Source organism: Chironomus tepperi, unplaced genomic scaffold (genome assembly GCF_022539635.2).
Source record: "Chironomus tepperi strain 1889 unplaced genomic scaffold, CSIRO-AGI_Ctep_v1 contig_100, whole genome shotgun sequence".
Taxonomy (NCBI): Eukaryota; Metazoa; Arthropoda; class Insecta; order Diptera; family Chironomidae; genus Chironomus; species Chironomus tepperi.
The window spans coordinates 1,821,640-1,848,168 of record NW_027226222.1 but is presented as its reverse complement, the minus strand read 5'-3'; the positions used below and the strand labels follow the sequence as shown (position 1 = coordinate 1,848,168).

General features: G+C 31.0%; 3 protein-coding genes across 4 annotated transcripts; 1 reads left to right on the top strand and 2 right to left on the bottom strand.

Moving 5' to 3' along the window:
- Positions 1-3,926: 3,926 nt before the first annotated feature.
- tinc (transmembrane protein tincar) lies at positions 3,927-20,924 on the bottom strand. Of its 2 annotated transcripts, none has more exons than XM_070635968.1 (7): positions 20,844-20,924; positions 17,697-18,443; positions 16,395-16,742; positions 14,324-16,252; positions 13,040-13,337; positions 10,660-11,014; positions 3,927-10,590 (listed from the first exon to the last, which is right to left on the bottom strand). In XM_070635968.1, exons 2-7 carry the CDS (start codon positions 17,986-17,988, stop codon positions 9,721-9,723), a joined length of 4,092 nt encoding a protein of 1,363 aa, XP_070492069.1. In that variant the 5' UTR covers positions 17,989-18,443; positions 20,844-20,924; the 3' UTR covers positions 3,927-9,720. The 2 variants fall into 2 exon arrangements, with proteins under 2 accessions (XP_070492069.1, XP_070492070.1); XM_070635969.1 differs by having other exon boundaries at positions 20,887-20,905.
- Positions 20,925-21,375: 451 nt separating this feature from the next.
- LOC139087163 (uncharacterized) lies at positions 21,376-23,250 on the bottom strand. The gene is made up of 2 exons (XM_070635889.1): positions 23,125-23,250; positions 21,376-23,067 (listed from the first exon to the last, which is right to left on the bottom strand). Exons 1-2 carry the CDS (start codon positions 23,150-23,152, stop codon positions 21,566-21,568), a joined length of 1,530 nt encoding a protein of 509 aa, XP_070491990.1. The 5' UTR covers positions 23,153-23,250; the 3' UTR covers positions 21,376-21,565.
- A 254-nt stretch (positions 23,251-23,504) lies between these two features.
- On the top strand, positions 23,505-24,669 carry Fdx2 (Ferredoxin 2). Its single transcript, XM_070635980.1, has 3 exons — positions 23,505-23,683; positions 24,098-24,401; positions 24,469-24,669. Exons 1-3 carry the CDS (start codon positions 23,565-23,567, stop codon positions 24,499-24,501), a joined length of 456 nt encoding a protein of 151 aa, XP_070492081.1. The 5' UTR covers positions 23,505-23,564; the 3' UTR covers positions 24,502-24,669.
- Positions 24,670-26,529: the final 1,860 nt, after the last annotated feature.

Genomic DNA, 26,529 nt, shown 5'->3' with positions numbered 1-26,529 from the left:
CATCAATATTTCTTTAAATCTCCGTAATACCCTCCTATATTGACTAATATGCGCTGTTTATTTACAAACATTGATTGCCTACCTTTAAGCAAGTGTTAAATCTAACAGATATTTTTAGAAATATTCATAAACAAAAATATTAAGTCATTATATTTTTCACCCCCAAATTAATTTACTTAGAGTGCATGTAAACATTATAATGAGTAACATGTATATATTAATAATTACTGTGCATGTCATTGAATATGCCCATTAGTCATTATTTATATACATCTTCATTTATAAATCTGATAATAATTTGCAGATACAGCTATATAATTTTACGTGATAGTGATGGAGATATTATTAAATAAATTGTAATACAGGACAGGCTATAAAAAATTACAAATTCTTGTATTACAGCTGGTTGATGAATGTTAAACATGGCTCATCGCAAATGGAAATTTTATGTCATTGTTAAATTGATCTTTTGTTGCGTAACTTAGCGATGGATGGAGTTGACGACAAATTTAATGTGGATTCGAGTTGAAAATGAATGGATTGTCTTTAAAGCTGTAGTAAGCTTACTTACTTCCTTGGCTGGGGTGCACGAGGGCTCATTACCGCGCCTATGGAATGCCTGAAGACAGCTCTATCCTTCGAAACCTTCTGCCAGTTCGGGATACTAAGGACTCTTAAGGAATTCTTCGGATTGTAGTAAGCTATTTTCTCATAAACCCGACTCAGTACATTGCATGACCCTCGATACATCAATGTAATGTATCTAATCACAATTCGTGTGTCGCAAGTCACACAAACCGAGTTGATTTGGTTAACGCATTGAAAAAGGACACAAATTCAACTACACCTAATCTAGGATTGAACCCGGGTCATTAAGAAAAATCTAAAGGTACAATTTAGCATGAATTATTTTAGATCCAATTTTTTCATATCAAAGACCCCCTGCAACTCTCCTGATATCATGAATTCCTTTTAAAGTCAACAAATACCAATTTCTTTAAATTCTACCTTAATATAGAAAGCTATGTCTGGGTTGTTAGCTTCAAGCTCCTTTATTTTTGAAACACAGAATTTTGAACACATCTGGACTCACATTCTCTTTACACTTCAATTTCACTTTCATACTTCATTGAATAATATGGCAACGACCTAAGCAATTTCCTCTGTTTTAACAAATTGATCAAATTATTCACTTTACCTGACCTCATGATACATATCTGAATATTCAAAATAAGACATAATCCCAATTAATCCATGAACCTGTGAAAATTCGTCATAAACGGTTCAACGTTCCTACACACAAAGCCACATATTTTAATCACAACGTAAAATTCTCTCGAAAAAAGCATATCTAGATATGAATGTGAATATCCCACGCTAGTGTGCTGATAAACAGAATATTTTCTCCAAAATAAATAAGTTGAATACAAAATTGATGCTATTTTTAGACACAAATTTTTATGATTTTTGAAATAAATATGGCAGTGAGTTTTATTTACTTACCGGAGATGAAAGCAAAAAGAAACATTTTCGGCACAAGATGTACAGACCATTCGTTACCGACTCCATTAATGTCAATTTCTCCTCATCAGCAATATCAGTAACTACTTTCAAAAATTGACTTCTTCTTAACGAGGAAGGAAGAGATATGCCGATCACGTATTGGGATTATAGGCCTATTAAATTGTTAAATCAATTACAATTGTGCGTAAGTATTCCTTACTTTGAATTAGATTTTCCAAGTATCCATGGGATTTAGATAAAGGTGAGAAAAAGGTCTTCTATATACAATCTTAACCCACTTGTTTACTCAAGGGAACATCATTGCACGATTGAATAAACACAGAAAAGACAGTTTTATTTGACTAGAATTGGATGCTATACGCACAATCACACACATATATTCAAATGAATTACCACAGCATTTTCTCGATTTTGGAATCTAATTAAGCGAGAAAAGGGAGATTTTTGCAGACTTTTGCAGATTTTCTGTGGAAATTAGGTGGTGGAAGAATAAGCTATAATTTTGTGTTTTCTTCCGGGAATGTAATAAGTTTTTGATCAGAAGTTTGAAGTTTACCATAATTATGAACTTTTTATGGTTTTCTCATGAACTTTTGATTCAAATATTTTTCAGAAAATCAGCATAATTTCAAGTATTTGGGTATTGTTTCCATGCAAAAATGAGCGGTTGATTATTAAGGAACTCAAGCATTAGCTCATTCAAGTAGGATCAATGTCCTATGCATGATGCTGTAATTTTTTCAGCAAATCCACAAAGCTAACATGCAATTACCCTGAAATTAACGTGATATGAAAAATTCATAGTGTCATTTGACCAGTTGTTCTTTAACATGATGCTGAATTTTGCCATATCCGAATCGAATCTAGAGTCAAGCAAGTCTGAAGACATTATTTTCTGGTTTTTTACCGACGTGTTCAGACTTTTGTGTGTCGTCGCTATGGAACCACTTTAACAAATATGCAAGTAACTCTTAAATTACCTCCGTTAAAGACAAAGTGTAGATACTGTCGTGGATCATAGTTTGAGTAACACTGGTCTAAATCAAATCACGAACTAGAAGAAACATCAAAACTCAGAATTATTATATAAGTCAAGACGGTAATTTAAAATATAAGTCCATAACATAATCTCAGGAGTACGTGGCTTTATCATCTGCAAGTGCACTCAACAAGTGCATTTAAATTACATGCAGTATAACAGAAGACTGTAGAAGAATTACTTCAAACCAAATGGCTGACATCCCTTGATCATTTCCTATAAACACCTTAATCCTGAAACGCAAAAAGCTATAAAATTGAATAGATTTATTACAGAATAAAAAAGCCTTAAAATCATATTGATAGAAAGCGGTACTTTTTTTTATTTATTTCTTCTTCATCAATAGTTTTATAATCTTTCAGGCTGTAAAATCTAATAATACTTACTAAAAAAATCTCATTTATTTAATTTTTCATCCTCTTACCCCACTCATCTAGAGTGATGATAAGAAGTCATTTTTCATGTTCATTTTTTTCTTATTTTGATGAGATAAATAAAGATTAAAGGGGGAAATTGAGATAGGGGTAATTTGTTTTTGGGTTGACATTCATCCACTTATCCTTATTAAATATGTGTAGATATTTTTTTCTTATAATATTTTTGCTAGATTAGTCAAATTGTTGAATATCAAAAGGTATATAAGGAATCTCATCTTCTCATAGTATTATCATAGAATTAATGTATAATAAGCATTAAAAGTGTTTTATAGCAGAACATTGAAATTTTTTTTATTTACTTCCATTATTTGCCATCCTTTTTTCATTTTATTTCATGATTTTTTTGAGGTTATGATTTGATATTAATTGTAATTTAATTAATTATTTGACAACAAATTAGGAACAGTGAATAGAACCATTAATATGTGCCCTATATAATATAATATAATAATATGAAATGCATTACTAATGTATAATTCAAGTACGTGTTTAATGGACAGATGTTGAAGCATGAGTGTAGATTAGTATTTTAAATATTACATAAATATTGCTAAAAAATATTACGTATAATGATTTTAAAAGAACACAGACAAATTATTTACTTAATATAAGGTTTAACGTAATCATACAGTTCAGCAAAAAGCATGCATATGAGCTCATTAATAAACAAAAAAACATGATTTTGGCAACCTTGGTCAGTTCTTCTTTAAAGCCTAGAGAATTTCTTCATTCTTGCAGGATATGAAAAAAAATTTCTTTTCAAATTGAAGCTAATGATTTTGCATATCATCTGTGATATTCATGCAGAAATTCTCATTAATCATCAATTGTCAAAAGCTTATTGATGTTAAATTTTCTGCTTCAAGAGTTTAGTTACAAATCAAATGAAGCAGTTCTTCTGCATCATAAAAAAGAAAAGATGAATTTCGATGCAAGGGTTTTGAAGCAAAAAGAGAACTGATGCGAAGAATTAATTTTCAAATTTTCGAAAACCGTTAATAATTCAAATTCTTTATGTTCTATGATGTAATTATTTTGAACTGATGCGAATGTTTGATACAAAAATTTTCAAATTTTTGAAAAACCGTTAAATATTTTAATTCTTCATTTTCTAGCATCGCATCATAGAAACGAGGCAGATCATCTGCATCTTCAAAAAAAAGTTAAACAAAATAATTAAGATGCAAAATTAAAGAGAACTGAGGCGAATGATTGTAGGAGAAATTTTTCAAATTTTTGAAAACCGTTAAAAATTAAATTGATAATTTCTGAGCATCATATCATAGCTGTGGAAGTCATATGGACCATATGGAACAAGACTGATGTGCAGTGTCATTTGCACTACTATAATGTGCTGCTCGAAATTTTCAAATAAAAATAAACAATATATTTTGTAATTAAATGTCTTCAAGTGTATCATAATGATTATTATTTATTATAAAAATCTATAAAACATTGAGATTAGTATACTATGTAATGAGTATGATTGATTAAAGTCTGTATGAACTCATACACATGTGTGTTTGCTGGACATGTATGTAATTAAAATTATAACATGATTAAAACCCGTGTGTTGTGTTACAAGAACTAAAAGTCGAGAAGAAATGAAAATTTTCCATCTAATCAGTCTTCAAAATTGAATGAATTTTTTTACTTATTTTTTTTTTAATTTTCACTTTTTTTGCTACTTAAGTAAATTTTTTTTATTATTTTTTTCTCCTCTTAGCGCAAATTTATTCCTTAAAAATGAGATTGAATCACCGTTTTGCTTTTCTTTCTTAATAAACTTAAATGCTATATAAGCTGATTTTTCATCTTTATTATGTCTTCTTCTTTTATGCATTTAATAACCAGTCTGAAAATTATTTATTACTTATTATTTATCTTCTGAAAAAGTACTTTTTGGGTCCATTCATTGATTTTATTTTTTTTTTATTTTATTTTTTCTTCCTCACTCGAAAGTTCCATTAATTGAGTAAATGCTTAATTAACTTCCTCAATTTCTCACATTCAATCCCTTTTCATTCTTCATGCTCTTTTGTTTTACTACTGTTGTTCCTTACTATTCTTCTTCATTGAGTGAAAAGAAAGTTTTTTTTCGATTGTTTGTCGCTGACTTTATTAAAGTGAATTGATCTTGTTTGCACTTTTGTGCTGCTTCTTTGTGACTTTTGCAATTATTATGATTTTTGTGTGTGGTCATTTAAGGCCTTAACAATACAGATGTTAAGGTGAAAGTTTCTGAGTTTAGCTTAATGTATTGGAAACAATCACTTGAAGAGATGAATGAGTTGTTACAGTGTCCCTTAATCAACATGGAACACGTAATGCGGTTCATGGCAATTCCAGAAATTGTTGGCGTTACAGTAATGTACTGTAACATACAGGTTACCCACAACTGTAATAGATCCCCGAGCAGGCAAAGAACATGCTCTCGAGAGACCAATAGTCTAATAGCAACACCTTCGTGCATGCTCATCTAATATATTTAAGCTCTCGAAAGTTGTTCTTGGCCTGTTGAGGAAGGTTACTACAAATTTGTGCAATTATCAATTTCAGACAAATTTAAGTATTTACTTCAAAACGAAGGTAAATTTGGGAATAATTTTAGAAATTTAGGTTCTTTATCTACATTCCGAATGGACAGACAAACCATAAGAACTAGTCATTTACTAGACATTCACTTGCTTTAAACGAGTTATAATGTATTTTTGAACACTACGGATCACGAACAACCCTAGAAAATTGAAGATTTTTTATAGAAAGTGGGAAGGGGGTTTGAACCCCAATACCAACGAGCCCTCTCCTGATTACACCCCAGCAATGAGTCATGACCTATCTTTGTCATAAATGAGTCATAGCTCAATAAATGTCTATTAATCCTTGACATAAATTTTAACAAAGTCTCATATTTCATAGAAATCAATAATGAAGTTGATAGACAAAAGAAGTGAATGAACTATTAAGGATCAAGTCACATTAGTAAAGTCAAGACAATGAGGATTGATATGGAAACAGAAAGTTAATGAATGAGATTTCTCATCATAGCTTTTATTCATACAGTGTGTATATGTATATTTTTTTGCATTGTATATTATATTGACAATAAGTATAAGAATAAGACGTATAAGATACAAAAACTGATAAATACAGTACTAATAATTATAATTATAAGGTATATAGTAGGGAATGTGTATATTCATATTGTCCATGGTTAATTGTATTTCTTCTTGTTCTTAATACATTTATGTTACTATAATTAATAATATTATTATATTTACTCCTTGTGTAAGGTACATGTTTACTTACATTATACCTTAACAAGCTTCATTTTAATAATCCCCCAGGAATTCAATAAATCAGCATTCCTGTTATGCTATTATACAATTAATTATTCAATAATGATTAAATACATATTGAATGAGAATTTATGATTTCTTGTTGCTTTTTTTCTTCATAATATTAAAAACTTACACATTTATATGATAACATTTTCCACAATTTTAATTTACTTTTCTTATCATTTCTCTTTTTTTTAATTTCTTGCACGTAATGACTACTTAATTTCGGTTTTATTGATATCACACGTTAAAGTGCCATATAATATATCTTTTTTGGACGATTTATTTGCTTTTATTTATAAAGGCTTTAATAATACTTAAAAGTTTGAAGAGAATGTGATAGGAATTTGAAGTTATCTGAATAGCCCTGAATAGATTTTAGATTATCGGGAATATCCCGCAATATATCCCAGGTATATTATTTTCAATTTGCGTGTCGCTTAGTTCACACAAACTTGGTTGAATGACTAGAACAGTAAATAAGTAAGTATTCGAATCCAAAAACTGGTTTCCTGAAGCTGATGAAATAACAATATGCGTGACTTTAGCCACACGGCATTGCCAAAATTCTCTAACCTCACCTTCTTGTGATAGAGACCGTCAAGCCTAATTGTGGAGCGGATTAAAACTAGACTCTGATACCAACTTCAGTTCTTTTTATCACAGGGTGCGTTGGCCATGCAAGCCTTCGTTCTTAACTACAAGCTAAGAAACCTAATAGTAAGTCTTGAATCACCTTGACCTGTACGGCCAGCACGGTAAGTATACAATTAGATAGGGTCTTGAAGTTTTGCAATTTTTCAACTTTTTAAAAATAAGTTCTTGAACTTTTCAAAGTGGTTTTTGAATTTTTAATTTCTTGAAAAACTCAACCATTTTAAGATAAGTTTTAGTTTGAGGCAGTGGAGGGTGATTGATTCCGAATCGCTCTAATCGTTGAGCGATAGAAGTCATTTGTAAATGACCCTATGCAACCCCATTTGAAGCGATTATTAGAATTTACACAGAAATAAAGACAAGAGCATTTTAAAATGGAAGAACACTATCCACGTTCGTCGTATACTAATTTTGTAAAGATCAAAATCCACTTTCTTAAAAAAGGACATCAGACCTTCAGATTCCGGACCGTCAGTATAAATAAAAGCAAACAAAACTCCCACCAAGTAACTAAAAGTTAATAACCATGTGGACTATTTGTTATGCGAGTAAAATGAAACTTAATTCAGTTAACTTTCCAGAAGTTACTTCTCCATGAATAATATCAACAATATTGTACGCAATAGTCAGCGTAATTAAGTGAAAGAATTAAAGTCAAAGAAGTTAAAACATTTGATTTTTTTTTTTTTCATTTTCACAATTTTCATTCATTTTTTTGTTTGTGTTTCTTGTCTTTTCCTGGTAAAAAAATATTCACATTTATGTAAATTACAAAAATATCAAGAACGATATGTAAAGAAAATTCAAGTAATTTTTATATTTTTTTTTGCTCTCTGCCATGTCATGTTCAGCAGTTCCTTTGTCGTAATGAAATTTAACTATTATTATTATTATTATTTAATTATTTTAATGAAATTTTCATAACTTAGCATCATTGTCTTCCTTAATATAAATGTATCTTTATGCACTTTTTTTTTCATAATCTTATTTCATGTATAAGTTTAAGTTAAGTGAATATATGCTTGTTTGTTTATTCCTTATTTATATTTTTGTTTGATATGAGAAAAGCAAAAGAATGGAACATCAGAATATGTGGAGGGTTCATTGCCAGATTTATGTTTGTTGAACGATAACAGCAAATGCGAATGCATTCATCTCAATTCATATTAATGCTCATTCTCAAATTGTTTACATCCAGGAATTTGTCATCATTTTCTCTTTATTTTCTATTCAAGGGGAAAACAACTATGTGAAACATTTGGATCAAGTAATGTTTGGTGTAATTTGGTTTGTTTTTACAATGTTGTGCGATGTTTTGAGCATTATCTACAATGTTTCAGCACGTTTTGCATTATTTTAACATGTTTCACAATGTTTTGTAATGTTTTTAGTATATTTTGCAATACCTATTCAATGTTTATCAATGCTTTGTCATGCTTGCAATGTTTTACCAGATTGTTGCCGTAACTCAAAGCATACAATAGTGTAAAAATGCAGCAGAATACAACCACACAAAGCTGTTTTCCCCTTGTTTATGTCTTCAAATAAAACTTTTTTATATATTTCAATTATTTTCGCTAAAAAGCTTAAGAACTATAATAAGTTTTTCTCTATTATTACATAAATAAGCTCTTCCTATTATCTGCAGCAATCCAATGCACTAAGCAATTTCATAAGTCTCTTTCCATTATTTTTATACATTTGTCGCTTAATGTGAATGAATGGGGTGATTAATGCTTTAAACTTTTGAATGTGTGGATGATTATTTAAGGATTAATATTTTTGGATGAAAACACTTGAGCAAATTTTTAATCTTTCGAGCATGAAATGCAATAATGACTCTTTTGGACGTCCGATTGGTTAAAAATATTTAATGGACTATTCTAAGAAAAATTTTTTATAGCACGTTTAAAATTTTTGAAAGGCGCAATAATTTTCTATAGAAAATCTGTTGATAAGCATCAAACGGCTTCAAAACTAAAATCAAAGCTTCATTTCCAATTAAATTAATTTACAGATTGAAACCCACAAAAACAGCACGTGGTGTTCATTGATGGGTTGATTAACATCTGTAAACAAACTAATTTAATTCTGTTCGACATTTTTTTAGTTCCTCTAAAATAGAAAGGGATATATTCCAAATACTATTCAGTATGTCAGAAACAGTTGCTTGATACTGCAAAGGAAATGCTTTATATTAATAAAGTTCACAGAGACATTTTAAAAAGTTCCATGAAACTCTAAAAATACAACTTTAATTCTATAGCTGCCAAAAAAATATGGAATCAGACCTACATACTCTGAAAACAATAGGACTGAATCTTTTGGACAATGGAAGCTTTTGTGTGTTTTCTAAGAACACAATTTGAATGCTTTCCAGTTACTTTTTTTCACCTTTTAATTTCATTATTCTATTCATGCTGATGTGATGGACAAAAAGGCATTATAATAAAATCTGTCAAAATCAAATACAATTAATGTATTTGAAAGTCCAGCTTCCAGCAAATTTTATTATAATTTATTCGCCTTCTGAACCCTCCATTAATGATGTTTTTATTCTATTAACATTTTTATTTTTCATCTGTTGGTTGTTGTGCGATATAGACTTAATTATATTCTTTTGATATTCCTCTTTTACATCTTCAAATACAGAAGATACAGCAGAAAAGTATGAATTTAGTAACGTAGTAGGAGTTTAGGATATTCGAGTTCGTTAAACGACTTAATGCATTTGCAATGAGTTTGAAATGGGTGGCGGTGGAGGTGGGAATGTATGGGTGACTTGATTATTTGCACATAATTCATTGACAACCATTTGATATGGACTACTATGACTATTCATACCTGTGAATGTTGATGGTGGAGCATTGAAATGATGAATGGGCTGATAAATAGCAGATGATGATGATGTCATGGAAAATTGCTGTTGTGAGTGGGATTGTGGCATTTGTTGTATTGGTGGTGGTGGTAAAGGTTCATTTTGAATGAGCCGCTGTGAAAAAGTGTGATGACCACCGCCAAGGCCAGTTGTTGCATACGGTGAATCTCCAGTTTTGATTTGTGGCATTTGACGTAAATGATAACCAGCTGTAGAATAACGTATGTTATTTGGTAGTGTTGTACGTTGCTTTTGCGGATCATTAGCGGACATTCGATGAATCTGATGAGCACCAGGCATTAAAGGCATAGTGTTGCATTGCGAATAATCAATTATTGACGGTTGCTCATTAACCATGTGACTTCGATTATGTGGTAATGTATTGCTGTTATTTATATTATTTCCAACATTACCACCGTTCATTCCTTCTTTGAAGCTCAACATTTTATGATTATTTGTAATTCTACCATATGGCTCTTCCTCAATCACAGCAGGTGCTTTAACGGCTTTCTGTATTCCTGGTTTTGGTCTTATAAGCACTTCATCTTTATTCTCTTCACTTGAATGAACACCACTTGAGGATTCTGATAAAGCTCGTTCAGGTGGTGATGTTGAACTTTCTGTTGAATTTGTATCCGATTTTGGTGTTAATGCTTCATTGTTTGTTGCCGGCATTCCAGAATCTGCTCTGCGCAAGAATCTCGGAGTTGATGTCTTTATTATTAAGAATAACAATGAATTAATTTAAATTTAAATTGGAACTAAATCACAATAATAACTTACAAGATGTTCAGAATGAACTTGAACGGTAACTGGTGCCATGGGACTTATCATATGATGATCAGATGAAACAATATATCTCTCATGTGAGTATACCGTTGCAGTCGTTGTATGTGGTGGCTCTAAATCACGAGTCGATGCATAGGTCACTGACTCATCACGAACACATTCTAGCAATTTTCCTTCTTCTGACGTATCATCATATCCATTATCATTACTGTTACGTTGTATGCGTTGCAAATTAATGACTTCATCATATTCACTAATTTGCAGTTGAGTTGTCTTTAATGTGGCATATTCACCCTCGTCAGTTTCCCCCGAATGGTTGCCGTTGGGACAAATCGTCGATAAGATGGATCTAAATGGAATTAATTAAAGATGAAAAGATGTGAAAAGCTAATTTTGGTGAAATTTTTGAAAAATATCCTTATTAATAAATTCCACTGAGCATTCTTTTGAGATAATCAAGCCTTATCAGATTCACTTCATTTTAAAGTAGACTTGGATACTGTTTGAGGATATTGAATTATATAATATTCTTGGAAACAATAAAAAATTTCGAGATATCCGCAGATTTCTTCATTTCTATTTATAAAGCATATCCAAGTACTCAAATTTAAAATGAATGAAGTAGGATAAATTATGTACAGTAGGCGTATCCGCAGGAAAGTCATTTGCTTCTCTTGATATTTCAAAGATCTTTTTTTTCTTCTGCGTGGCCAAAATCAGATGAACAAAAAATTGTAATGAAAAGCTTGCTTCAAAGATTAATGTTATCTTGATGCTGCAGCTGAAGATAAACATAACCTTTAAATAGATAGACCTTTAATGCTACTAACTTGTATGAAGGATGATTTGAACATAAATCAATTCTATTGGAATCAAACGTGGGTCATCACGTGAACTAGTTAGTTCTGAATGTTTGCTAATGAAAATTAAAGATTTCTCGATTCAGAGACCAAGATTTCCCGATCAAAACTGAGACACCGGAAACCCTTACCCTTTAATCTAAACCCCCTTATTGCTTAGTTACTGGAAGTTACTTGTCGTACTTCAAGCAAAACATAGACCAACTGGAAGTATTGAAATATATTAGCAGCACTTCTTAAAATGACCGAGTGGACAAAAATACGATAGAACTAGTCATCAACTGGACATTAATTTGCCATCAACTAGTTATAACGTATTTTTGTCCACTCGGGATGATATGTTAAATCTAAGAATCACCCAAAAGTGCAAGCTTAGTATCAGCTTATGGATATTCAAAAAGATTTCAAAAATCATATCAAGAAGTGCTGATGCCAAGGCTTTTCAGAAAAAGATCAACAAAATCTCCCTAAATGATTGCGTTCCATATAAAAGAATCCCAACAATTTCTGGCTACAGCTTTAAAACTGTATTCTTTAAGGTTCATTTAAGGCATGTCTATCCAATCTTCAGCTAAAAAAAGCCCTTAAAGCTTCCTCCTTTTCTATATTAGCCAACATTCTTGACCCAATTATCTAATTTTACATTCTATTATCCTTATTCGACAGAAATATTCTGTCCTCATAACAATGCTCAGTGAAATTTTCTTTAAACATGAAATTAGTGTCACAGCAAAATGATGAAAAATAAAACTCATTAAATGACAAGCGCAAAAAAATCAACACAAGAAGAGAGAAATGATAAAAATAAATAAATAAATAAATAAGAAAGAGAAACAGAAAAAGAACTTAATTTAAAGCCAATTAAGCATGCTTTACAAAAAATATGAGAAAGAATTTTGACAGCAAAAAATAAAGAAACTAAAAATATATTACACAATTAAGTCCCTAACTAAATTTTTGTAAAAAGGGATCATTTACAAATGACGTCAATCGAGAATGGACATTACCTGTCCTGACAATCACTGTCACAAAGGTTCCATACCAAAATGTATCCTGAATAGCACAATTTGGTCAATTTATCCGATCAAACCGGCGTAAATCAGAATAAGGGACCGATTCAGGCACCAAGTAAGAATCACGCCTGATATGATCGGATATGATCCAAAATCTGAAACTAGACCGGTGTAAATCAAAATTAGGTACCGATTCAAACACCAAGCTAAATATTCGCTTAACTAGATTCACCGATTTGCGCTATTCAGGCATGGCACAGTCGACCAAATCTACAAAATGAACGTCATTTGTGAACGATCCCCAAAAGATAAAATATAAGAAATCACATATGAATGTTAAGCATTTAAAAATTAAAATTACTGAAAGTGCCAACATCGAAAACACACAGGTGTTCCTAAAAAATTCACTCAATGATGAAAATAAGCATGTGAATGAACATGTAAGTAGTAAGGAAGGAATCACACAACAGAGAGAGAAATAGCTTTTTTTTGAGTTTTTACCGCTTGCCATCATGTTCAATTATATCAGGTATTAAATTGCGATCTGTTAACGTACTGGCAACTTCATCTGTAAAGGTTACTTTTAATTTTGGTGAACTAGGCCAATAAATCGTTTCCTCTTCTTTCTTTGTTGGACCATTCAACTGTCGTCCGTTAATGTTGATTAGTGGTTGAACTGCTTCTGCACGTGTCTGATAAATTGACTCAACGAGTGGCAATTTAAAAGCCCATTGACGTTTAGCCGTTAATGCCAACCAGATGACAATCCATAAGAAGATGTGAATTATTGATGTCATAGCTAGTTTTAAAGAGAAAATGAGACAAATAACAATAATAATCAATATTGAATGTTATGTTCATATACATAAGTGACGAATGGAGAGCTGATGATAAGCTTAATGGAGATGATTTTGAATTTGATGAGAAAAATTGACTTTCAATGAGAGCTGTCTGTTAAGGAATGATTGTGACTAAGCAAATACTGAAATTGACTACTGTAGAAGGAGGCGTAGTCTAAACGGTTGTTTCTAAGGTCAAGAGCCGGTCAGAGTTTTCCTGAGTTTTAGATGCAACTTTCAGCTGTATCATGCAATTTTGAACGAACCTAAGTTATTCCTTATATAGATTGACAGATGACAGTCAAGTCTCAAATTTTAATAAGGCATTAACAAGTCAAAAATTCCATTGCTGGGACAAAAACACAATTTTGCAAGACAGCCCTTGGATGAAATATACAAGGAAAACGGCAGCCGTGTTCCTGGTGCAGGAAGTAAGTAAGTATAGTTCAGTCAAAGATGATTAAACTTTTCTGTTTCTTGAATTTAAGCACCAATATCATAGAAAATTTCATAGCAAACTTGTTCCCGCAACTGACTGAGAAGTGCCGTGTCACAAGAAATATTACTCATGTCTGATCAGATCTAAGACTTATCAGTGGCTAGTCTAGAAATCACACGACATAGAAAAAGCCGAAAATCCGGGCCCCAGGACAACTTGACTATGACCTGAGTCTGGATTCATCGAATCTGACCTGATTTCATAATCAGGATAGGCTTAGCCATTTACGTTGTATCCGCACATGTGTCTTCCTAAACCAGACTTAAAGATCTGGTAAATGGAGTGTGAAATCAACAATCAGAAGCTATGACGTAAGGAACATACCAAATATCAATCTCTCAATTTTAAGAAGCTTTTCTAATATTTTTGCATCATATTCACTAAAGCTTCCATCATCTCTCAATTTTCAAGCCATACAAAAAAAAAGTAAATAAATTCGAAACTTACTTGCTGCAAAAATTGTTTTATCTAAGCTGATGCGATAAACGACACTCAAGTCGTGAATTATTGGCGCTTTAACGACAGATATTGCCAAGATGAAACATAGCGATGCACAATGTGAGAAGTACGACCATAAATCACCATCCTTTAGTGTAATCATTTGACAATCTCGTATTTTCGCTGACAATCTTGAATGTCCATAGAGATAAAGGATCATAGAAGAGGCAATTATCAAAACATAGGCCAATAATGTCAAGGCTAATGTTACTATTCCGTTTAGTAATAATGGCGACGGTTGATTCTGTACGGGCATAAATTGACCGACAATTTGTAATTTGAATAAGATGCTTGTTCCTACATGTAGCATCAATATATCAATACTATTTATGAGCATTTGAAGTGAGAAAATCATCGTAAATGCCTTGGATGATTCCCAAAATACCGAAGGATATCGTACCGACCAAACAAGCAGTGCCAATGCAAGATTCAAAAATTCTAAATTAGGAGATTTTTGGAACCAATGCTTTGGATCAAATTTATCATCTGTACCAAGAATAGATTGTATAAATCCACCAATTCCATCCAATTCATTTGACTGTGTAAAATTGGTTATAGCACCTATCAAAGCAGCTGGATATATTTCATCAAACTTTTCTTCTTTGATAACGTAAACATCCTCGTTTATACTTGGCAGTACGCTGTCTAGCAACAAAATTTCATCGACATTTTCATCCTCTGATATTGACCTTTTTACAACTCTTCTTCCATTAACATCTGTTGCTCTCATCCGATACTCGTCATTTCTTAAATTTGGTATAAATGAAGAAAATGTTGATGACGCGGTTTCAGGAGCTTTAACAATATGTATCTCACTATCCTTAGCCTTAATCTTTCCAATTGCTTGTCTTGTTGATTCCGTTGCCGTTCTTTGTGTTGTCTTAGGCCTCTCATTTTGTTCATAATTCCTTGAAATTGGTCTTATTTGTTCCGATGCTGATTTTGCATTTCCACTACCTTTAACTTTTTTACGGCCTATATTTCGATTATTGCCGTTATCTATCATGTGAATCTCACGATCATAAGAATCAAAATCAATATCCTTTTCAGGTTTTATTTCTAAATTTGTGTCATCGGGTAAGTCATCGATTTCATGTGTTGGAGGTGGATGTTGTCTATGATGTTTCTTATGTCCATGCTTTCTATTCTTTCCATGACCTTTATTTTGCTTCCCAATGTGATGCACCTTTTCGGTAATAGGTGGAAATGGTGCAAATGTGGGTTGAGTTGGATATGTTTGTGGAATTAAAGTCGTCGATAATGTAGTCTTTGGACTTGTTGATATCAATCGTGTCGGTAAAGTAGGTTCTTCGGTAAATACTTCCGGAATTGTGGGTATTATCATTGTTGTTGTAGTAGTTGTTGTTGTTGTAGATGTAGATGTAGTCTTTAATGTTGTTGGTTTTTCAGTTGTGGTCAATTCCTCTGTGGTTGATATTGGTGTCGTTTTTATGGTAGTCGAAGGTGTTGTCAATTTAATTGTTGTTGTACTTTCAGTTGTTGTCAATTTTTCCGTTGTTGGCAATTCAGTTGTTGTAGTTCTTTTAGTTGTTGTAGTAATCGGCGTTGTTGTAATCTCTTCCGGAAATTCAAAATCATAATCATCAGCATATGTACTTATATGTTTTGGAATTGAGTCAATTAATGTTGGTAGATATGTTTCAGTTGGTGTATTATAAGACTTAAGACTCTCATGAGTCTTAAATGGATCGTAATCTAATGATTCAAACAAGTCATCATCATCGTCATCTTCATATTTATTCTCATTTGATGTCGTAGCTGTATCATTCTGATATGGTGATGTATTGATAAATGATAAAATTACCAGTCTATCGTTACGATTCAATATGAAATCAATGTCACTTTTCCATATGTTATCTACAAAAAAAGAACGAGTAGTGTTAGCAAGCACATATATGTATATGGAATGTCAAAATGTGAGCAAATGTTTGAACATGAAAAAATATGAGTATAGACATAGGAAAATGCACGGATAAAAAAATTGAACATATTATTTTACCTTTTGGCAGATGCTGATTTTGAATTAATTTTGCTTCCAATAGCAGATGTGGTAGTAGCAAACAAAGAGCTGTTATGATGTGTATAAATACAGATATCGGTACACCATGCATCCATAAAGACCTCATAGTGCTACTATTACCGTCATCTTCAAATATTACTGGCTGTTCCGATGAGCACGTGCCTTTTCGCGCACTTAATTTGATGCCGTCATTCGCAAGATTTCCAACCTTAAATAATGCTGATGCCAAAAATAATGGCAAGAATAATAGTGTCAAGCCACAGAATATGAGTTGCATGTTGAGCTCTGTCACCGGTAAGCCATTTTTCCATTTTAAAAGTGAACAACCTGCATGAATTTCAAATATGCATAATGAAAATATAAATTTTAATTTATTTTATCGACCAGCTATTATTAACGAAAAAAAACCTTTTTATTTTTGCACACAACAATAAATTCGAACGTCAACTCAGTCAATCAAGATAGTGAATTGAAAAGCAAGTCGAAAGTATGCCTGGGAAGCAATTATGCTGGCGATTTTCAAGAGTTTTTGGATGTGAAAATTTAAATTTATTGAAATTTTTGATGTTTAAACATTTTTGAATAATTGTAAGCAATTTTTTGACTTCTTTGTCGGTTCTTGTGTGAATTTTGAGGGTAATATAACAGCTGAATATGATTACTTTACAGAATTAATCAAGAATTACTTGAATTTAAATGTTTTGTTTATATTTTTACAAATTCTCACTTGGACAGTTTGATCTTATTTTATAGCTAAATCTGACGTTTTTCATGCCAGTTTTTGATTGCAAAACACTAAAAAAATGTGAGCAAGTCGTTTAGTAAAACATTTCAATTAAAAATCAACATAATTTTCAATGTTTTAAAACTTCCATAACCCTAAAATTTATGTAAACAAAAATTCACTGAATTAGATACTTAATAATTAATCTTTAATGCTTACAACCTTGGAAAAACAAGGAACTACCCAAAGTCATCAATATTTTCAAATCCAATGAGTACTATGATTGAAAAATTCATCAAAATCAATGAAAATCAAAGGTTTCTTTAACTGATTAGCCTTTGAATCCTTTATAACTTAATATTTCCATTGTATTGAATTTAATACTCATTCCACAAGTCAGCCCACAAGCCACAATAAGGATATTAGCATATAATTTCAATAGAATTCATAAAATCTACATAATTTACTTGTGTGCAACAAGACAACAACAACGAAAATAAATGAAAATGGGGAATTGAGGAAAGCAATAATGTAAGCGGCTTAAGCAATTTTCTCACCTAAATATTTCTGAAGAGCCAATATGATAAGATATCCTTGAAAAAGCGTCACTAATATACCGTACCACACCGACCATAATCGATTAAAATGGATATGTGATTTCCTTTTCGTATCATCCTGTTGTGGCTGATTAGACATTGCTTTTGCATTAGATTGGCATCCAGTCGTGACTGTTGATATGTTACTTATATTATTTGGTATAGAACAGTCTGTCGTGTTAAGAAACGAATCATTGCTTTTATCGCAGAAATCTAATGTCCTTTCTAACGAGTGTGTATCGTTCAACGACATAATGGATGTATTTAATTAATTATTGAGCTTTTTGCTACCACGTCTAAATAATTGATTAGTAAACTTCAATTCTCTCTTCTTTATTTTTTCGTTTTATTCATTCACTCACAAACTTCCCGAAATTAATTTAATTCCTTTAAACTTTGTTGTATTTCCTTTCAGAAACAAATAAAAAACAAGAAGAACAGAAGCGATTTGTATCGAAATTTATATCACGGATGGATTCTCTTCACATTTTATATCTTATTTTTTTTGTCTTTAATTCACTTATTAGATTCCTTTTAAAATGTTCAGTATGGACTTTAATAATACAAATTAGGTTTTCCTCTGCACAACCCTCAGTTGTTGTACATTTATGAAATCTTATAGGGCTATAAAATTTATTTTCTTTTTTCCGTATTTTGCTTCCTTAAAATATTGTACACGAAATCACACACATCTTCCTTACAGAACGTCTAAATGTGAAATGAGAGAGAGAAAAGAGTAAGTGAGAAGGACAGAAATAATAATAAAAGAATGTTGTTGATATATATTAGGGGGGAACTAATACACTGACGATAGCAGTATGAAAATCGATCGAAATTTTATAATTTTTTTCCTTCATGCGATAGCATATACTTAAAGATGCACATTTGGGAATCGAAAGAAAATTGCGTCGCATCGATGCGGAAGGAATATGTGCTCGGGGGTCCTCGATTTCAATAATTTTTAATTTTTCCAAAACTAAAATATTTATTGAGATTTTCAATATTTTAACGGACATTTTAAACTCAAAGTTTGATTTTACTTTAAAACCTCTATTTTTCAAACCGAGGACCCCCCTAACATTTATCTTATCCTCCTCATAAGATTTATGAAACGTGACCCTTTCAATAATATTAAAACATGTTTCTTATCCTCTGTTATGTTCATAATAAATTGCGCAATCGACTTGAAACTATAAACAAATGTTCATCATTGCATTGTCCCTATGCATGTGTCGGAATTTATGGAACAGAAATGAGATTTTTTAATGTATGTGGAGAGTTCCAAAAAAATTGCCAAAAAACTTGAAACTCGTATTCACATGAGTGCGGCAGGTGTTTCTTAATCCAAAAGAAAAGGAAGGTAAGAAATAAGTAAAGCAAAAATTGTGTGCACATGTGTACATGTGGGCACTTTAAAGAATCTTTTTTTTTCTGACGCATTGTAAGCAGGTAAAATAAAGTAACACAAAAACACTTTGACTGACTGTAGGAGTTTGACTGGGGGGATATTTTATATTATGATTGGGATTTATGTAAGCAATGGAGGTGCTGTAATAATTTGCTGTTACTTATGATGCTCATACTTATTGATTCATTTTTCTTTGAAATAAGAAGAATGTCAACATTTATTTTTATTAATGTTTGAAAGGTTTTTGTGGAAATTTAATTAGAGATTACAAGATTAAGTAATCAAAATGGGCGTTAATTCTTGTTTATGGAATTAAAACACCCAAGACATTTCAATTATTCTGAAATCACCGATTACAGTGTTGTCAAGACACCTTAAAGTTATTTAGACTTTGGATTTTCAATGAATCGAGGTAACTAAGTTGTGCAACTCGGATATTCTATTTAAATTTCATATAAAATTTAACACTTTGAATTTAGAATTTAACGGCTTTTAAAATTTCAAAATATCCAAAACCATACAAATGAAGATCAAAACCTTACAAATTACTTTTTTTTTTTTTCAGAGAAAATCTAACATTAAAAAGCATTAACTGAAAAATGTTAAGAATCCTTACAAAATCCATCGTAAGGTTTGACTAGATAAAGGTAGTTCCTGTCTAATTAATTCCACTAATTAACTTCTAAAAAGCTCAACTTTGACAACACAATAGAAAACCATTCAAATGTTTGCAAATTTAGTACAAAACATCAAAGAAGTATGAAATTATATGCCCAGAAACCTTACAATTGTTTAACAATAGAACCATACAATTCCTTTTAATATGCCTGAATAAAGTTTATTGTTATATTAATCGACAATATACAAAGGAATCAGTCAACAATTGATTTGAATATGTCAATACCACAGCAGACAAAGGATGTTAAAGGCACATTGATTTAAAATTCCTTCATTTAAATGTTTCCAGCAATCATAAGCAACACAAAAAAAACCCGTACATTGAGAATCTACGTCTAAATAATTCAATGTCATAAATTGCGCTTTAAGTTTGTTATTTTCCAATTCATAACAACTATCAGCATGCTTGCACTAACTCTCATTATTTTATTATACCTTAAGTTTTTAAGTGGAAAATGAAGAAAGGAGCGTCAAAAGAGAACCCAATAAGAAGGGAGAAAAAGACATGAACAAAACAAAAAAATTATTAATAAGCCTTGAAATCATTACATAGGACATATTGCTGACGAGAGCAGATTTCATGCATCCCATATTGTCCATGATTGAAATGAGAACTTAATGAGAAGGAAAAATGTCGGTAATAAGATTATTATAGGATATAAAAATAGTTCATTATCAGGTCAAATTTCTTATTTTACTGGATCTTTAAATATTTCTGTGTTATTACGCAATTTCCGACACTGTAATGAAGGCATCATATCTATGCATAATTTCGCACTATTCCGACCATTGCCCTCTTATCGTACAGGATATTTTTCGCATGCATTCTTAGATCTTTATCCTCTGCTAACACATAAATATTTTTGTTTAAAAGTTTTTTTAAAGGAAAAACCGACAACAATACAAACACAAAGAAAAAGTGAAAATGGAAAAATCAATAATTTTTTTTCTTCTTTCTGATTTTTTGTTGAGGAAAATTTTTTGAAACACGGAAAATCTGAATAAAAATTGAATATTTTAACACTGCTTTCACATCAATCACGTGTCACTGGAACTTATCCTTACATTTATACTAAAATTAATTTTAAATTTTGAGTTTTTCCATCACAAAAAAATTAAAATATCGGATATTATAAAATTACTATAAGAAAAAGGACATTTTACTAACACATGGATATTCATCCTGAAAAAGGGATATTTTCTCTTTGTCTCTCATTCTCTGTGCTGTGTATCAACACAGCATTTAATTCTCTCGCAACGTGATAATTCAAACTGGCACAAACTTCTTATTTATTATTTTTTACCTGCTTTTTTATTTTCTTTATTCTTCAAGATTCTTTATTTTAAAAAAATTGGCAAAAATCTTTACGGGATCATCCACAAATGATGTTCATTTACTTTTGACTTTGAAAATTTGTTTGATAATTTAATTTTAAACTTTAACGGATTTTTAAAATTTAAATTTTAACGGACTTTTAAAATTCAAATTTGGCGGATTTTCAAATTTTATAGCAAAAAAACTGTAAAACCATATAAATGTTTATAACTTTTAGAACAAAACCCTACAAATTTTTGAAAATATTTGTACTAAAAATTAGACTCAGTAAATTCATAAACATCATTTATGATTGATTCCTTTTATGATTTTTCCTTTGTTAACAAAAAACGAAATATTTTGATATTTAATATAAAGCCACATGTGTGATAAGTAAACGCTTAGCAGATGCTCTTCTATTTGTTCTTATTACCAGTCGTCTCGAGAATCTTCCTCCTTCTTATTATAACAATAGTTCATCTCCTCAACATTAAGTTTCTTCAATGTCACAACTTTGTTCGTTTCTAAGAATTTTTGCTTTTGGAAACACTTTTTTGACTCGCAAGTTGTGTCCAAAGTGATGTTCTTGCGAACTATATTAACATTTACGCTGTAGTAAGAATCATTACTATTATTTCCTGTATTATCCATTTCATCATGTGTCTCATCCTTGACCTTTATTTTAGACACTCTTGTTGACAGCCATGAACCTGAATCTTCATCAATATCATAGACAAAACTTGCAAAGGCTTCCTTATCAGAAATCTTTGATGTTTTAAATGAAAATGCTTTAAGTGTAGAATTTGATGCTGACGAAGTTGATGCAATTTCTTCACTGTTATTTTCTATCTTTTTTGCATGTCGAGGCTTCTTTAATTGATGCTTATTGGGTATATCAAAATTAAAAACGTCATCGTCAAGATCTCGCTTTCGCGAGAATTGTGATGTACTGGCTGGTGCGCGACTAATGCTTTTGTCTACTTCATCATTTGATGTTTTCTGTGTGGATGTTTGAGGCACAACTTTTTTAATCTCATTTGTAACTTGATTTTTCGAGTTTTTGACTGTCTTAGGGATTTTCTTGCTGCTTCCACCATCTTCAACTTCATTTGTGGGCCTCTTTCGAGTATTTACTGCCTTTAAAGGTACATTAAATGCCATAAGATCGTCATCAGAGTCGATGATAATTTTTCTGTTATTAGTTACACCTTTAGAGTTTTTAACATTTTCTTCATGTGTCGCTGAGAAGATATCCTCATCGCTATCATCATAAAAAGTTTGTGAACGGACACTTACAGGATTCGGTACTTCCTTCGTTTCTGTTTTATCTTGTGGTGACTTATTTACTAGATCAACTTTCTTATTAACTTGACTGGGCTTTTCGTCTGCTTGAGATACTTTCTTATTCTTACTTTCTGCTACTTTTGATGAACTTGGAAGAACGTCTTTTGAATTATTGATTACATTTTTTTGTTGACGAGAGCTTCTGGTACTTTTATAGGGTATATCATCGTCAGAATCAATTATTATGTCAAACTTATCAACTATTTTTGCATTGATTGGATTCTGCTTTGGTTTCTTTGAAATATTTGATACTGATATGCTATTCTCAATAGCTTCAACATCGTCCGTTTTACGCTTTATTCCTCCTCTCGTTTCTAGCTTACAGTGAATTTCCCAGATATTATCATAACATCCAAATTGCACTTTATCTCCATCCTTCAATGTCATCGGTTCTTTTGATACTCTGATAACTTCAGCATTTTGGATTGTTGTTCCATATTTTGCACCGTCATCAATAATTTTCAATTCATTCTGCTTCAACAGGAATGTGCAATGTTTGCGACTAATCGATTCATCATTTTTAAGGACATAAGTAGTTCCAAGTCTACCAATTGATGTCTTATCTTGATTAATGTTTAAAATTTCGCCTATAAAAGTGATTTCTCATTAGGATTTTATGTTGAATAAATATATTAAGAGTTTACCTGTCGTAATGTGCTTAATAAACCACATAACTAAATCTAATTAACCAGAAATCATTAAATAAACTTACTAAACATTTAATCACAAAAATAATTTTTCAAAATATAACTTCATAGTTTCGATCCCTTTTTCGTTCAGTTTCAGAAAAAAATTCAAAATTTTAAAAAACGTTATTATTTAGTTCTTTTTGTTGGATTTTCAAAGTTAAATAAGCAATTGTCGACGCGGTTATCAAACTTAGAGATAATAAAAGGAAGAATATAACAAATAAATCTTCAAGACGTACAAAAAATAATTACCTAAATAAACAAAATTAACTGCCAGTTAATATTCAAATTAAGGGCAGTGCCTACTCTTTTTACATCTGAAGTTTTTGCTCCCCTTTATTTTTTGGATAAACATATAAAATTGTTGAATTTTTAAAAATTTAATTTATTTAAGTATGATTAGAATAATTAATTCGAGGATTATTTCCTGTGTTTCTAAACAATTGACAAAACCTATTGGTGCTCAAATATCAAGGAATTTCTGTTCAAATGGACCTAAACCACCAAAAGAAGAGTAAGTTGAGCAATAAAGTGATCTTACATACACAGTACACATTTGCTTTAACATGAAAGGTAGTTATTGCTACGTGATCAATTGTACCAAAGAAGAAAGAAAAAGAGAAAACACGAAGATACAAGAGAAAATTTGACATTCATTTATTTATTTACTTGAATTATACAATTCATTGAGAATCAGCTGAATAATACATAAGATAGAATTTTTATAGTGAGACTCGTGTTATCTCCCGTGAGATTGTTTATCAATAAAATTCAAAGGCTTGATATGATTTTGAGAATAGATTACAGTATAAATTCGCAATTATGAATCTAGAACATTGATTTCTAAGTGTATATACATATTTTTGGAATATGCGCTAATTAACCCATATATGATATTCTTATTAATCCCAATTTCTTTCAAAATTAGAATCCAAGTTACATTTGTACGGGCAAATGGCGAACGAATTCAATCAAAAGGAAAAGTCGGTGACAGCTTATTGGATGTTGTAGTGAACAATAGTCTTGATTTAGACGGATTTGGTGCTTGTGAAGGAACATTGACTTGCAGTACATGCCATTTAATACTCTCTCAAGCTGATTATGATAAACTTCCTGATAAGCCGTCGGACGAGGAATTAGATATGCTTGATTTAGCTTATGATTTGACAGATACCTCACGTCTTGGATGTCAAATTTGTCTTGAGAAATCCATGAATGGTCTGGAAGTGAAGGTTCGTTGCTTAATTTGATTGATTTAATTACATTTTAAATAACTTTTCATTTTATTCATTCTCGTAGGTTCCAGCAACAGTTAATGACGCACGAAGTTAATGATATCAAGCATTCGTTGGAATTGAAATCAAAATTTTATTTGTTAATTTAATTAAACCTGGTTTACAAAACCTGAAGATGGTAATCTTGATTCTGTAGTTCTAGACTTGTAATATATGTTTATTTCAATAAAGTTTACATACTTTGTTTTCCAAAAAATCATTAAAATACGTAATCATTGTCTACTTCTTATTCAACATACAGACTAAACAAAAAAAACTTTTAGTTTCAATTGAGCATAAGATGTATGATGACATCTTCATTTTTTTCTGAATATCATTATCATTATCATCGTAAATAGCTAAGTTTTTATTTCCTCATGTTTAATTTTTGCGATTTTACCTGATTTTACTTTCAAATTGATTGCATTTATTTTTCGCTTTTTAATCTCGGAGCTTTTACTTGTTTCAAGCAGATTTCAAAAAAAAATTATTTTAAGTCTGATTAATTTTGTGTTTTTTGGGGAAAATTTCTTCCAATTAATTTCATTCATAATTGCCGCAATAAAAAATTTATTAACTTTTTTACGATGTTTTCAATTTAGGTAAGTACCGAAGAAATTCAACGACTTTTTAAAATTTAAATTTTCGCATCTTTAAATTTTTTTGAAAATTTTGAAAAATTCAAATTTTTGAAAATCGTTAAAATTCAAATAAATAATTTCCGTTATAAAAATTAAGGCAATTGAACTTTTCAGGTTTTCTGAAATGATAAGATACAATAAATATCAAGTTATTATTAATCGTCCATGACATTTACAATAACCTAAATTTATTGTACATTTACCCCATCAATTACATTGACATTGAATATACGAGTCTTATCTTGCTGAGTAGATTAAAATAGTCGTTCCCAAAAAAAATATCAATTCCGTCATAACATTGCGATACACAGCACTTTTAATTAAAAATAAAATTTGATCGTCGCAAAATTTGATGACTTTGCAAAAATAAAATATATTTCTGAAGCTCAGCAGATATCTAATTATTTGATCTGTATTATTGACGTATCGAACTGCTTAATGATATTTTGGTCAGTCTATTATTTTGAAATCAATCTGTAATCGATATTAATAGACTAGCAAAAAATCACATTTACTCGTGGAGACGAAACTTTCATAATAGTAATCTGATGAAATTGAGTATCATGATAAACTATGCGATTATTAGACTTCCTTTAACATATATTTATAGCCAATAAAATGGAATTTCAGCAGTTGTTCGAGGAACGTCTGTTAAAAACTTTAATCCGTCGAAGGCTCAAATGGATTTTTATGAAAGTTGACGACTATGCGTTAACCTTGTCTTATGCGACTGCCTTGTACTATACGTCAACCTTGTCCTACGTGACAATGTCTTAAGCATCAACCTTGTCCTACGACAACCCGGACTATGCTTCCATGCCCTATACTCTAACCGTGTCCTTTGCGACAATAATCTATGCGTCAACCTTATCGTATACGACAATCCCGAATATGCGTCAGCCGTGTCCTATACGACAGCCCCTACTAACGTCAATAATTCTTATACGATAACCCCGACTATGAGTCATAAGATTAAGATTAAGAAGAGATGGATCTATATTTTGAGCGGTTTTTATCCAAGAATAAAGGCACAAGACCTTCAACAATTTCTCAGAATTCGCTTTCTAAAAGAACCTTTAAAAGTGAAATCCATAAATGCAAACAAGAAGTTTATCTAGACGGATATTTATTGTTCCTTTTAAGATTTATTCTTGCCACGCTCTTTTGACCATTTTAATAAAAGCCACTTCCTCAACTCGACCTTGAACTAAGTGAAAGTTTTTTTCTTCATGATTTTCATTGGAAATGTGAAAAAATCGCTCGTTTCTTGAACCCTAAGCATCGAGTTTCATTTTTTTCAAGTATTATGTACACAAATACTTAAAAGTTGTAATTTGTGTAGCAGTTTGCACATCATACGTATTTACTCTCTATCATTTAATGCAGACTGAATATGATGATCATGATGATGATAGTAAAATTTAATGAAGATGCGATGAAATTGT

What these genes read in the sequence shown, in the direction of transcription:
- tinc (XM_070635968.1), bottom strand. Translation starts at nt 17,988, where the DNA reads ATGTCGTTGAACGATACACACTCGTTAGAAAGGACATTAGATTTCTGC. An exon ending in AAATCAGCATCTGCCAAAAG is followed by an intron (nt 16,253 to 16,394) that starts GTAAAATAATAT and finishes CTTTTTTTGTAG; the next exon opens with ATAACATATGGAAAAGTGAC. An exon ending in TAAAACAATTTTTGCAGCAA is followed by an intron (nt 13,338 to 14,323) that starts GTAAGTTTCGAA and finishes CTTTAAAACTAG; the next exon opens with CTATGACATCAATAATTCAC.
- LOC139087163 (XM_070635889.1), bottom strand. Translation starts at nt 23,152, where the DNA reads ATGTGGTTTATTAAGCACATTACGACAG. An exon ending in TATTAAGCACATTACGACAG is followed by an intron (nt 23,068 to 23,124) that starts GTAAACTCTTAA and finishes TCACTTTTATAG; the next exon opens with GCGAAATTTTAAACATTAAT.
- Fdx2 (XM_070635980.1), top strand. Translation starts at nt 23,565, where the DNA reads ATGATTAGAATAATTAATTCGAGGATTATTTCCTGTGTTTCTAAACAA. An exon ending in CCTAAACCACCAAAAGAAGA is followed by an intron (nt 23,684 to 24,097) that starts GTAAGTTGAGCA and finishes TTTCAAAATTAG; the next exon opens with AATCCAAGTTACATTTGTAC. An exon ending in TGAATGGTCTGGAAGTGAAG is followed by an intron (nt 24,402 to 24,468) that starts GTTCGTTGCTTA and finishes TCATTCTCGTAG; the next exon opens with GTTCCAGCAACAGTTAATGA.